The sequence below is a fragment of the Ovis canadensis genome, chromosome 13, assembly GCF_042477335.2.
Source record: "Ovis canadensis isolate MfBH-ARS-UI-01 breed Bighorn chromosome 13, ARS-UI_OviCan_v2, whole genome shotgun sequence".
Lineage (NCBI taxonomy): Eukaryota > Metazoa > Chordata > Mammalia > Artiodactyla > Bovidae > Ovis > Ovis canadensis.
The window spans coordinates 67,142,856-67,157,500 of NC_091257.1; the positions used below are offsets into that span (position 1 = coordinate 67,142,856).

Here is a 14,645-nt window from a genome sequence, read left to right on the forward strand (position 1 = left end):
TTACAGTCATCAAAACAGTATGGTACTGGCACAAAAATAGAAATATAGATCAATGGAACAGGATAGTAAACCCATAAATAAGCCTGTGCACCTATGGTCAGTTAATCTCTGACAAAGTAGGCAAAACTACACAATGTTGGAAAGACAGTCTCTTCAACAAATGGTGCTGGAAAGACTGGACAGCCCCATGTAAAAAAAAAAAAAAGAAGTTAGATCAGTCCTTAACTCCATGCACAAAAATAAGTTCAAAATGGATTAAGAACCTAAATGTGAGATTGGACAGTATAATCCTAGAGGAAAACATAAGGCAGACCACTCTGACATAAATCACAGCAACATCATTTTTGATCCATCTCCCCAAATAATGGAAATAAAAGCAAAAATAAACATATGGGACATACTTAAGCTCAAAAGTTTTTGCACAGCAAAGGAAATAATAAAATGTGTAGACAACCCACAGATTGGGAGAAAATATTTGCAAATGATGTTCCCAATAAGGGATTAGTCTCTAAAATTTACCAACAGCTTATGATGCTTAATGGCATCAAAATAAAATAACCCGGAGATATGTAGTTTTTCAATGCAGAAGTGCTGTGTATCTCTCTTAGCCTGGCAAAGCAATAAAGCTATCCTTTTTTGCTTCACCCAAACCCCTGGGATTTGATTCTGCACCAGAGTACAGAGAGGCTGAGCTTTCAGTAACAACCTCACTTCTCTGATAGATCTAAGAAGAATTGTTGATTTTTCAGTTTGTCCTGCTTTTTTATTTGTTGGGATGGAGTGGTGACTTCTAAGACCCGCACATGCTGGATTGGAAGCTTGAAGTATAGCCCCATTCTCTCTGGTCAAGAAGAACATCAAGGTCTAGCTGATGGTGTGAGAACTAATTCTTTTATCTGGAGATGAAGAGAGAATGGAGCTGGCTGCTGCTCTGATGGACCCCAGAGATAAAGCTCATCTGAGCCCACCGGACCAGTCTTTGCCTCCAGCTCCTCCCATCTCCTCCAGCCCTGCACTCGGTGCCTGCCATCCTGCTTTCTTCCCTAATCCTAGGGTTCTCCCAGGTCTCTTGCTGACAGCTCTTCTCCAAAGGCCCACTCCAGGGAACGTCTAGAGAACATCCAGGGACACAGCAGCAGTCACATGACACAGGAGTGCCAGCAATAATGTTGTTTTGGAACTTTGTTTACAAAATCTTCTCCAAACTGTTGCTGGGAAAGAAGACGATGGTAAGAGTTGCTCACCCTGATGTGAACTGTGGCAACAAGTATAGAGGGGTCTGTTGGCTGGAGGAGGAGCCCCCCAAGCCTCATCAGTGTTGGGAGTGTCCTGAGTCTTGGCCCAGGTGGGACTGAGCTTCAGACCAAGTCTTTGGGAGGCACCGTTAGAAGATACAAAGCTGCCTGGAGCCAGGGTGGAGCTACCAGTAGAAGAACCAGGGAAGGAAGCAAGCAGAGGATGGCAGTGTGGTTAAGGCTGCAGAAGCAGAACTAGAGAAGCTCATGCTGGAGTAGATCCGGGAGAGCACCAGCATTACTGTTTGCAATAATTCTTTTAAATTATTTTGAGAGATACTTTTTTAACCTTTAAGAATCATTGTAGTTACATTTATAATACTTTCTGTATCAGTTTTTAGGTGTTAGAAACTGGCAAGAAGCCTGAGAGGAGGCTTAATTCGGGAAAATCTATCTTTTTCAACAGTGTCAATGTGAAAAACATTTTTACAAATGAATTTTGGCTCTCAGGCACTGATAAACTGAGGCATTCTAGTGTATGATATGGCTACCATCTTCAAATGAAAAAGCAGGCACTTGCTGTCCTTTGAAATATCTGCTGTATCTATGCTGCTATGTGTGCATGAGTTAACCTGCTTTTATGGTTGTATTTTTTGTGTTGAATATCTGTTTTGAGTCTGCATCATTATACTTTGATTATTCATAATTTTTCACTTTATGTAACTAACGCATGTTGACAATAAACTGTAAATAAAAGAAAAAAAAAACAAAATAAAATAACCCACTTAAAAAATGGGCAGATGACATGAATAGATTTTCTCCAAAGAGAACATACAGATGGCCAATAGGCACATGAACAGATGTTCAACATCGCTAATTTTTCAGTTCAGTTCAGTCGCTCAGTCATGTCCGACTCTTTGCGACCCCATGAATCGCAGCATGCAAGGCCTCCCTGTCCATCACCAACTCCAGGAGTTCACTCAGACTCATGTCCATCGAGTCGGTGATGCCATCCAGCCATCTCATCCTCTGTCGTCCCCTTCTCCTGCCCCCAATCCCTCCCAGCATCAGAGTCTTTTCCAATGAGTCAACTCTTCGCATGAGGTAGCCAAAGTACTGGAGTTTCAGCTTTAGCATCAGTCCTTCCAAAGAAATCCCAGGGCTGATCTCCTTCAGAATGGACTGGTTGGATCTCCTTGCAGTCCACGGACTCTCAAGAGTCTTCTCCAACACCACAGTTCAAAAGCATCAATTCTTTGGCGTTCAGCTCGCTAGTTATTAGAGAAATACAAATTAAAACTACAATGAAATTCCTCACTCCAGTCAGAATGGCTATCATCAAAAAATCCACAAGCAACAAATGCTGGAGAGGGTGTGGCGAGAAGGGGACCATACTGCACTGTGGGTGGGAATATAAATTGGTGCAGCCACTTGGAGGTTCCTTAAAAAAACTAAAAATGGAGCTATCACCTGACCCTGCAATCCCACTCCTGGGCATATATCCAGAGAAAAACATGGCCCCAAAAGATACATGCACTCTAATATTCATTACAGCACTCTTTACAATAGCCAAGACATGGACTGTCCATCGACAGAGGACTGGATGAAGATGTGGTACATATATACAGTGGAGTATTACTCAGCTGTTAAAAAGAATGAATGAGGCCATTTGCAGCAACATGGATGGACCTAGAGAGTGTCACACTGAGTGAAGTAAGTCAGATAGAGAAGGAGAAATATCATATGACACCCCTTGTGTGTGGAGTCTAAAAAGAAATGATACAAATGAACTTACTTGCAAAACAGACTCACAGACTTAGAAAACAAACTTATGGTTGCTGTGGGGGAAGGGATAGCTAGGGACTTTGGGATGGTCATGTACACACTGTTATATTTAAAATGGATAACCAACAAAGACCTATTGTATAGCATATGGAGCTTTGCTCAGTGTTATGTGGCAGCCTGTGAGGGAGAGGGTTTTGGAGGAGAATGGATAGATGCCTGTATATGGCTGTTTACCTGAAACTACCACAGCGTTGTTAATCAGCTGTACCCCAATACAAAATACTTTGGGTGTTAAAAAATACTTAAAACAAACAAACAAACCCTAGGGGCCTCTTCTAAGTTATTTTGTGTATGTGCTTCCCTAACCAGAGTTGTGTTTTTGCTACTAGAGGGTCTTGGTCTAATGACTCACGAAAAGAGTGAGCCTTATGTTTGCTGAGACACAGTTCAGATAACTCTTTTAAATTACTGCACTGATTGGAAGGGCTGTCCGATTCTCTACTTTCAGGTATCTGAAGTGAAATTTTTTTAAGTTATGAAATAGCAAAAGTTTGAAAGCCCTTGTCCTTTTCATCCTGGTCATCTCTCAAGTCCAGTCACAAGAACAGGTATCTAGTGATAACCAAGCCACAGGTTAAAGGCAAAGGGCAGTTGTCCTGAAGGTAGTCAAATCTGAGCAACTCCATCTCATGCTGCCATTTACTACATTGGGTACTCAGATAAGTTTTGAAGACTTTTCCATTTATCTTCATATTTGCAGGAAAGCTCCTCATCATGACTCCAAGAAGACCCCTACCCAGCTTCTTCTGATTCTGACATTTATATTCTCAGCTAAATAAATATCATGATAGGAAAAATAAATCAAAGTTAGAAGACCACAGTGTGAAATGTCTAAGAAGGTAACAGGAGATAGGAGGAATGTATATCTTAGTGGAATCAGTGCCTTCCACTAAGGAATCAAATCAGTACCTCAGTGGGTTAACATTGTTACCTCTGCCAGAGTTTGTTTTTTTCTCTGAAAGTCAGAGAAAAGACCTAACGTGAACTGTGGGGATAGAGATGATTGCATTTGTCTTACTAATAGGAAACACTTCTCAGTATTTTGATACTATAACATAGTTTCTATCTCTATTTTTTCTTACCAAAGTCGTCTTCTATCAAGGCAAAGTAGGGAGGAGACAAGTGCTTGTGGCAGTGAAAAGAAAACCCTCACAAATGCTGGAGCTGGCTAACTTCACCAGTTTACCTAGGACCAGCTTAGTTCTGCACTTGCAAGTTGGTCCGTCACCGTCTGTTGATATCATATTATCTGTTTTCCTTTGGCAAATCTTAGGCTTGCTTTCTTAGGAAAAATGTTTTGTTTCCTTGGATTGAACTATATAATCATTTATAATTGTATATAATCACGCTTCAGTCATATTCAACTGTCCGGCCCTATGGACTACAGCCTGCCAGGCTTCTCTGTCCATGGGATTCTCCCGCCAAGAACACTGGAGAGGATTGCCATGCCCTCCAACGGGATTTTCCTGACCACGAGATCGAACCCAGGTCTCTTACATCTAACTTGCATTGACAGATGGGTTCTTTACCACTAGTGTCACCTGGGAAGCCCTATATAATCATTTTAATACTTCTGTATTAAACTTAACTCAGTGGCTTAATTTTTCATTTAAAACAAGACAAAAAGTTAACAAGAAGCCACTGCCCTACTTGGGTGGGAGAATTTAAGGAAATGCTGTTCTAAATGAGTTCTAGTTTCCTGACCAAAAGGAGGCACATACAAGGGCCCTGAGAATATTTGGAGATGTAATTCCTTAGATACTAATTTTTGAGTTATTATGGAGAACAGGGCTGTTAAAAGCCTGGAAACATTAAAACAATCTTCCAAAAAAGGAGTTCTGTCAGCAGTCCATGTTGATTCCAGGACAGATTCTAGAAGGCTGGCAAAGAGACAGCATGTATGCCTCCAGAAATGAGAAGAACAAGTTTTCAGCACAGGTTCTGAAGAAAGACTGGGAGACTTTAGGCCAAGGATTTTCTACTCCATCAGATTCATCTCTCTCTTTTAATAATACATATTTTGTAATGTACTGTCCTGAATTTAAAGTCAAAGATAATATAACCTTACTATGTAGTTGTAAAACAAACACAAATGTGTGCACACAAAAACTTAATAGTAATTTAAAGTAGACATTTTAAAGTGTGAAAATTTATTCTCATGTGTGAATGTTTGGATATAACCATACTGGAAGGCATAAAGGAGTAATCAAGGGAATTCCCTTGTGGCTCAGCGGTTAGGACTTGGCTCTTTCACTGCTTGGGCACAGATTCTGTCCCTGGTTGGGGAACTAATATCCCACAAGCCTCTTGGCATGGCCAAAAAAAAGGTAATCAAAAGCTTTTACCAACATATAAAATCACCTAGAATGCAGACTGCTACAAATGTGGACTGTCAGATATATTAGCATTTCTCTCCATGATGTGGTTTTCAGAAGTGAACTCCTGTTGGTAAAAACCTGAAGTAAATGAACTATGTTCTTCCTATAATTTACATGGAAGTTCCCTTCTTAGAAAATTCTACATGTATTAAAACCATGTTAGAAAATATTTTGTGTTCATATGTAGGACAGACATAGGGGCTAAGCTGAGATAACAAACCTTCAAAAGTCTCATGGCAGAACTTCATTGTGCAGAAGCTGCTTACTAAAATGTTGCAGAATGCCCAATGTGCCTGGCCTCTGCAAGTAGTCCCTACTGAGCACGACAACACAAAGACTGCAGAGTGGCCCTGTCCCTACTGGGAGTTTTTCATGGCCTTGTATGTTAGATGGGAAAGCATGGAGTGGCTGGCCTTTCCAGCCATGGAGTTCAGTGGAGTTCAGATCCATTGGAGAGGCTTGCCCCTGGGAGGGATGTTTCTAATGGCTTCCCTGCTTCTCTATAGAGAATATAACAAAGGCTGTTGGACATTAGTATATTAGTCATTTTCTTTCTTTCAGTGTTATTGAGCTATAATTGACACATAACATTGTATAGTTTAAGGGGTACAACATAATGATTTTATATATATATATATAGTGAAATGGTTACCATAACAAGCTTAGCTAATATCTATCACCTCAGTTCAGTTCAGTTCAGTCGCTCAGTCGTGTCCAACTCTTTGCGACCCCATGAATCGCAGCATGCAAGGCCTCCCTGTCCATCACCAACTCCTGGAGTTCACTCAGATTCACGTCCATCGAGTCAGTGATGCCATCCAGCCATCTCATCCTCTGTCATCCCCTTCTCCTCCTGCCCGCAATCCCTCCCAGCATCAAAGTCTTTTCCAATGAGTCAACTCTTTGTATGAGGTGGCCAAAGTACTGGTGTTTCAGCTTTAGCATCATTCCTTCCAAAGAAATCCCGGGGCTGATCTCCTTCAGAATGGACTGGTTGGATCTCCTTGCAGTCCAAGAGACTCTCAAGAGTCTTCTCCAACACCGCAGTTCAAAAGCAGCAATTCTTCGGCTCTCAGCCTTCTTCACAGTCCAACTCTCACATCCATACATGACTACTGGAAAAACCATAGCCTTGACTAGACGGATCTTAGTCGGCAAAGTAATGTCTCTGCTTTTGAATATGCTATCTAGGTTGGTCATAACTTTTCTTCCAAGGAGTAAGTGTCTTTTAATTTCATGGCTGCAGTCACCATCTGCAGTGATTTTGGAGCCCCCCAAAATAAAGTCTGACACTGTTTCCCCATCTATTTCCCATGAAATGATGGGACTGGATGCCATGATCTTCGCTTTCTGAATGTTGAGATTTAAGCCAACTTTTTCGCTCTCCTCTTTCACTTTCATCAAAAGGCTTTTTAGTTCCTCTTCACTTTCTGCCATAAGGGTGGTGTCATCTGCATATCTGAGGTTATTGACATTTCTCCCGGCAATCTTGATTCCAGCTTGTGTTTCTTCCAGTCCAGCGTTTCTCATGATGTACTCTGCATAGAAGTTAAAGAAGCAAGGTGACAGTATACAGCCTTGACGTACTCCTTTTCCTATTTGGAACCAGTCTGTTGTTCCATGTCCAGTTCTAACTGTTGCTTCCTGACCTGCATACAGATTTCTCAAGAGGCAGGTCAGGTGGTCTGGTTGTAGTTACATTTTTTTGTATGTGTTGAAAACTTTTAAGGTCTACTCTCTTGGGAGCTTTCATATATGCAATACAGTATGGTTAACTGTAGTCACCATGTTGTATTTTACATCTCCAGACCTTCTCTTTTAAGTAGAAGTTTGTACTTTTTGACCTCCTTCATCAATTTCCCTTTCCCTGGATATTGGTTATCAAAATGACTACAGCTGACCCTTGAACAGCACAGGCTTGAACTGTGCAGGTCCACTTTATATGGATTTTCTTCACTAAATACATACCACAGTACCACACAATTTGAGGTTGGTTGAATTCACTTATGTGGAACCATCAGTACAGAGGGCAGACTATAAAGTTATATGTGGATTTTCAACAGTTGTGTGGAAGGTCAATGCCCTTAATCCCTGCCTTGTTCAAGGATCAGTTGGATTTGAATTAGATATTTTAAGATGTTTTTCAACTCTAAGATCTTCTATTTCTCAATAATAATATTTTTTACTCTTCTAATTGTTTTCACTCTAATAAAACATAACTGCATTAACAAGCGTTAAATGAAAGAGGCATAGCACCACTATGATTATTTTCTGTGACCCTTTTCATTCTAAACCTTCTGGCTAAGTAATCCTCTTTTACTTTGAGCTCATCTACCTTTGGGAGAAGGCGATGGCACCCCACTCCAGTACTCTTGCCTGGAAAATCCCATGGACGGAGGAGCCTGGTAGGCTGCAGTCCATGAGGTTGCGAAGAGTCGGACACAACTGAGCGACTTCACTTTCACTTTTCACTTTCATGCATTGGAGAAGGAAGTGGCAACCCACTCCAGTGTTCTTGCCTAGAGAATCCCAGGCACGGGGGAGCCTGATGGGCTGCCGTCTGTGGGGTCGCACAGGGTCGGACATGACTGAAGTGACTTAGCAGCAGCAGCAGCATCTACTTTTGACCCTCCCTTTCCTGTTGGGAGCTCCTTGCAGAACTGATAGGCCCTTGCTTCCACTGGAGCTTTAGAACAACTGTCAGCTAGAGAACCAAACCACACAATCTGCAAAAGAAATCTCCCTTGTAGTCGTCGCGTGTTGTATAGAAAGAGAATAAATATAGACCATGAGAGTGTATGTTTGTTACATTTTTGTTGTTATTCTGTTTAACTGTCATCTCTTAGGAATCAACTCCTAAGACTTTAGATTTGAATTTTAACTTGTCTAATACTAAGTTTTATTTTTTCATTTAAGGCTATTTCTGATGCTTGGAAGCTATCCTTTCAGCCATAAAGATGGTAATAAATCTTTGCCTCCCACAGTTCAGACCAAGAATTTACTGCAACAAGGTAAACAGAACAAGCATATACACATAAATAAATAAATGACATCTGTTTTTCATGTTTTCCCCCATTTCCTGCCTTGTATATTAAGACAGTTCAGGCTTAATGTGCTTTCACCCTCATCGTTTCTGAGTCTACCAGATGATAGTCGGGTAAGCATGGGTCAGGCTGCGCCTCTAAAGTCAGACAGCACTGTTACAAGCTGAGTTGTGACTCATTTTGTGGAGGGTTCTCTTCTTTCCAGTTCTCATCAATTTATCATTGATGATACATTTTAACTTCACTCAAGGTCAGAGTGAAGGTGGAAATTCTCTCACTGCTGTTCTTGCTAACTTCTCATGCTAGAAATAATGGCTTATATTTGTTATATGGATTCCTTGTGCTTTATTGTTTGAATTAAGCTGCTTCCCTTTTTGTGCAAAGGAGGGTATGTTTCCACAGTCCAGAGCAGGAAGTAAGGAAACTCCAAGGGGAGAATTGAACTTCTCGCGAGTTTGGAATTTCTGCATGCAGCACATTATTTCAGGTTCCCAGATAATTAAGCTGACTCCTTCAGACAGTGATACCTTAAAATTTCCATTGGTTATGACAAGTATTGGAAATAGTAAGAGGGAGAAAAAGCTGCTCATACTCTCACCCTTAGCACATTCACTGTTTTAAATTTCCCAGTCTTTTGTGGTCCTTGTTCCTATGCAAACTTTTTTCCCCCAGTTTCATCATTCAAAGATTTACAAGAAGGTCCTTTGTTGTGCCTTCCTGGGGAAACTGTTACAATTGATAGAGTCCAAATACAAAATTGGAAACTTCAGTGTACATCTTCATTTCCCCCTAAATCTGTACATTTTCATCCTCTGAAATTTAAAAATAAGATTTAAAAAAGCTTGTATATCTGCTGCTCTTTCATAGAGACGTTATTTTGAAGTGATTTTGGTTGGTTAGGCAGTTTTGTTGCTCGTTTTTTAAGGGTGGGCAGTATTTAGGGGCACAGTTGCCCTTAGCCTTTCGTCTGATCTTGGACGCATGCCAAAAAAAGAAAAGGAAAACCCAGGAAAATTTGATATAATAGAGGAAATTTCATGAGGACCTTCAGATTTTCTTTAGAGTTTTACTAGAAGTGACAAGTTCTTGAAAACTCACCTTGATTTAGAGCTCATCAAATCAATGTGACTCATTTTTGTCCTTAAATCTAGATATCAGCTGATGGCTATGAAGTAGAAAATCTCATCTCTGAAGACCTGGCAAAGAGAAGTCATGGTTTTAGGACAGAGTATTTCATTAAGCCACCGGTCTGTGTGACAGTTTCCTTTCCCTTCAATGTGGAAATTTGTAGGATTAACATGGATCTCTCAGCTGGGGGAAGCCAGAATGTCACTGGCCTGGAAATGTACACATCGGCCTTATCCAGCAGAGCATCTTGGAATACCCCTGAGTGCCGGACCCCAGACCCGGATGAGCTATCCATTCCGAACAAGGAAGCGTTCACGTTGGTGGGCAAAGTCTTGTTGAAAAACCAGAGCCAAGTGGTATTTAGCCACAGGGGCTTCAAGGCCAGGCCACCTTTTGGCCCAGTGGAAGCCACACTCCCCTCCCCTGCTGTTGTGGCCCAAGAGCTCTGGAATAAAGGGGCTCTTTCTCTTAGTCATGTGGCCCATCTCAAGATCTGTATCACCCATGTGACAGGTGGTGGTGTCCCTTGTATCAAGCGGTTGGAGGTATGGGGTCAGCCAGCCAAAACCTGCTCTCAGGAAGTGATAGACAGTGTCCTGCTGGTTGCCTCAGAGAGCCTCCCTCAGGACTTGTCTTTACAGGCCCCAGCGTTGCCCATGGAGAGTGACTGTGATTCCGGGGGCCAGTCTGAGGGCCAGCAGGCCCCCTCTAGCCTACAGGAGCTGACTGAGGTAATTCGAGATATACCTGAAGAGTTCTTAGATCCCATCACCCTGGAGATCATGCCTTTCCCTATGCTGCTGCCCTCAGGCAAGGTCATTGACCAGAGCACGCTAGAGAAGTGTAACCGCAGTGAAGCCACATGGGGCCGAGTGCCCAGTGACCCTTTCACGGGAGTAGCCTTCACTCCACACTCCCAGCCCCTGCCTCACCCCTCCTTGAAGGCGCGGATCGACCATTTCCTGCTTCAGCACTCCATCCCCGGCTGCCACCTGCTCGGGAGAGCACAGACTGCATTGGCACCGACCCCTTCTTCCATTGCTCTGCCCTCTCGGAAAAGGAAGATGGAGCAGGCCGAACATGGCCCAGACAGTAGCCTTGGCTTAAATGCTTCCTGTTTTTCTACCACAAGCCTTCTGGCCTCACCCTCTACCTCAGAGCACACTGCTAAGAAAATGAAAGCTGCCAATGAGCTCATGGATTGCTCAACAGGTAATGCCCTGTCCTGTGTCCAAGCCTGTTGTTGTCTCTACTCCTCCTGGGTGACCCTTGGCACTGGCACTTTGTTTTGTGCTTTGCCAGCTTAAATTAAACCAAAATTTACTAGCTTAAAGAATCACACACTTATAGCTTCTCCCTTAGGGATCCAGGCATCGCTGAGCTGGATTGTCTGCTTTAGGGTCTCTCAAGGCTGCTATCAAAGTGTGGGCAGGGCTGCAGCCATCTCAAGGGAAGGATTAAGTTCCTTGCTAAACTGTTGTGCTGCGGGCTTCACTTCCTTTTTGTCTGGTGGCTGGATTCTGCCCTCAATTCCGTGCCACGTGGGCTTCTCAAGGGCAGCAAACAACATGGTAGCTATATAAACCAGCCTGTGCAAATAAGTGGAAGTCAGTCTTGTAGAAGCTAATCACAGAGTGACATCACTTTTATTGTATTCTGTAGCAAGCAAGTCACTGAATCCAGTTCACACTCAAAGGACATGAGTATAAGGAGGTGGAGTCATTGGGGGCTTCAGACACTTTCCCGCACCAATGATTCCTATTTTATTCATTATTTTTATCCAAGATTGAATTTTGTCTGATGCCTTTTCAATATCAGTCGAGATGATACTATGATTTTTCGTCATTAGACCTTTTAATGCAGCAAAGTGATTGATATTGTGCCATATTCTTACTCACATCCTTGTACATGCTCAGTCAAGTCTGACTCTTTGCAACCCCATGGACTGTAGCCCACCAGGCCCTCCTGTCCATGAAATTTTCCAGGCAAGAATACTGGAGTAGGTTGTGATTTCCTACTCCAAAGGATCTTCCTGACCCAGGGGTCAAACCCACATCTCCTAAGTCTCCTGCATTGGCCTGCGAATTCTTTTCCACTGTATCACCTAGCTGGAATCAAGATTGCCAGGAGAAGTCTTCAACTTCAGATAGGCAGATGATATCACTCTAATGGCAGAAAGTGAAGAACTAAAGAGCCTGTTGATGAGGGTTAAAAGAAGAGAATGAAAAGCTGGCGTAAAACTCAACATTCAAAAATCTAATTTCATGGCATCTGGTTCCATCATTTCATGGCATATTTGTATATCTGTTGAGGGGGAAAAAGTGGAAACAGTGGCAGATTTTATCTTCTTGGGCTCCAGAATCACTGTGGATGGTGACTGCAGTCACAAAATTAAAAGGTGCTTGCTCCTTGGAAGAAAACCCATGACAGACCTTGACAGCATATTAAAAAGCAGAGACATCACTTTGCCAGCGAAGATCCATATAGTCACAGCTATAGTTTTTTCAGTAGTCATGTATGGATGCGAGAGTTGGACCATAAAGAAAGCTGAGTGCCGAGGAATTGATGCTTTCAAACTGAGATGCTGGAGAAGACCTTTTCAAATCCCTTGGACAGCAAGGGGATCAAAGCAGTCAATCCTAAAGGAAATCAACCCTGAATATTCACTGGAAGGACTGAGGCTGAAGCTGAAACTCCAATCCTTTGACCTGATGCAAAGAGCCGACTCATTTGAAAAGACCCTGATGCTGAGAAAGATTGAGGGCAGGAGAAGAGGGCAACAGAGGATGAGATGGTTGGATGGCATCACTGACTCAATGGACATAAGTTTGAGCAAACTCTGGGAGATAGTGAAGGACAGGGAAACCTGACGTGCTGCAGTCCATGGGGTCACAAAGAGTTGGACACGACTTAGCGACTGAACAACAATGATAATGCTGTGAAGTATACTAGCAGGCTTCTTAATATTGAACTATTATTATAGTCCTATAAGAAGTTTCGTTTGTTCATTCTTTTAGTGTGCGTCTTGGTTCTGTTTGCTAGTGTTTTTATCTAGGATTTTTGCATTCATTAATGAGATTGAACTGCAGTTGGGTGTGTGTGTGCACAAGGGCACACCATCTTTGGTCAGGTTTTGGTTTTGATGATTTGTTCCATAAGAATTAGGAAATTCTCCTTTTCTAAACTCTGGAGCAACTTAATAGTTTTAGAATCATTTACACTTGGCATGTTGGTAAAATTCCCCTGTGATTGTCAGTGCTTGGTGCTTTTGGAGAAAGCTCTGACAACTTTTTTTTTCCTTATGAAAACTAGTCCGTTTAGATTTTACCATTCTTTAAAGTTCCTCTCTTAGTCTAAAAGGGTTACATGATTGTAATTTAAAGATTACGTCTGTGTCTTCTCTGACTTTGAGTGTAAATTTTAGTTAACAAGACTCCCAGAAACTCCTGGAAGCCTCTGAGGTGCAGTGGGGCAAGATGAAGAGAAAGCTGCTTAGACCTTGATATTTGTGGAAGTCTCCATTGGTGTTAGCCTCAAGAGATCTGTTGGTGACACAGGAGCACGCTGACTAGTGCTCCTTCAAGGCCTCAGGCTGATAGCCTATATCCTACATACTGTAGAACGAACATTCTGCTCCCTACTTTGGGGTGCTTTTAGCATACCGCTTTGGGGAATCCTGCTATCTGGCAAATCTCTGGGTTCTTTTTTGGGCATCTGTCCCCATCCCCTGCTGCCTTCACCCTTAGCCCATATCCAGAGAAGGCCCTCTAGATAGTGAAATGGGTAGAGAGGTCTTCATTATTCCACTCGGTAATAACTGCTTTGCTTTACCTAAGGAGGCAAGAAGATTGGAACACCGAAAGAGTGCAGGCCAGTGGTCCTGCCCTGAAGAGCTGAGGAACTAGCAGATGGGAACGAGGAGACTAAGGCTGTTGAGGAGGGAGTGGGGGCAAGGAGCAGCGTTACAAGGCTGGGCATTTGCTTACCCCAGTTATTTCCTTGGCAAGTAGGGACACTTCGGAAAGTAGGGTGCAGTTCTGCAGATGAGCCACTAGGTGGCCCAGGCCTGCCCAGTAATTTGTACAGGAGGAGGGAAGCTGGCAGAGAGCCCAGGAATCCTGAAAGCAATGTGAGATGGGTAAGAACTGCCAGGAACATCAGGGCTTTACCTCCTGCTATCCTGTTATCACAGTCTATTAGTGGAAACTAGGGAGGACTTTTTTTATGTCTGTGTCTATTTGAAGTTAAAAGTACCATTCATTCTGTGGGGCTTCCCTGGCAGTCTAGTGGTTAGGACTCCACACTTGGACTGCAGGGCTCACATGTTATATCCCTGGTCGAGGAAGTGAGATCCCTCACGCTGTGTGGCTTGGCCAAGGACAAGTAAATAAATAAAATGAGAATATTTTTAAAAGAAGGAGAAGAAACACTATTTTGTGGTCTTCACAGGACTTTGTGTTTTGGTTTTCTCTTTTGCCAGAACTCTCTCTGGATATTATGGTCTGTGTATCTCTTAACAGGCCCAGTGTCCCATGAGCAAAAACTGTCACAAAGCTTGGAAATTGCCTTGACATCAACCCTTGGCTCCATGCCCTCCTTCACATCTCGGCTGACCAGGGGACAGCTCCAGCACCTCAGCACAAGAGGGGGCAGTACTTCCTGGAGGCCCGGCACCAGCTCAGGTAAGAGCTGTCCATCTCCTCAGACCCTTGAACAGAACACTGGGCCATGCCTCTGGGACTCTGGACCTCCACACCCAGGCTCCCCTAGTTCCAACAGCCAGGCCGTTCCTTTTCTAGGGGGGATTTGCCTATGAAGTGTAACTCTTCACAGGAAAGGCTTTCTCTGTTTAATTCCTAGTAATTCTGGGGTGTTGGGGCTTGGTGATTTTGGTAAGATCTAACGTTAATTACTCTGTCCTGAGGACATTTGTTTGTTTCTCCATTTTTTTTTTTTTAATGTAGTCTGTCTCCCATCTGACATCTGTGGTACTTTATGTAAATGTGGAGAGTAAT

General features: G+C 42.8%; 1 protein-coding gene across 11 annotated transcripts in view; it reads left to right on the forward strand.

Moving 5' to 3' along the window:
- Positions 1-14,645, forward strand: part of UBOX5 (U-box domain containing 5) — a 51,649-nt gene that overhangs the window by 34,212 nt on the left and 2,792 nt on the right. For 6 of the 11 annotated variants that reach the window (XM_069548129.1, XM_069548128.1, XM_069548138.1 and 3 more), the window contains 3 exons: positions 8,375-8,469; positions 9,654-10,842; positions 14,151-14,312. In XM_069548129.1, coding sequence (XP_069404230.1) covers positions 8,416-8,469; positions 9,654-10,842; positions 14,151-14,312 — 1,405 coding nt within the window. In that variant the 5' untranslated portion in view covers positions 8,375-8,415. Of the gene's footprint in view, positions 1-749; positions 1,230-2,789; positions 2,949-8,374; positions 8,470-9,653; positions 10,843-14,150; positions 14,313-14,645 lie in introns of all 11 variants that reach the window. The other 5 variants (XM_069548131.1, XM_069548137.1, XM_069548130.1 and 2 more) reach the window with 3 other exon arrangements.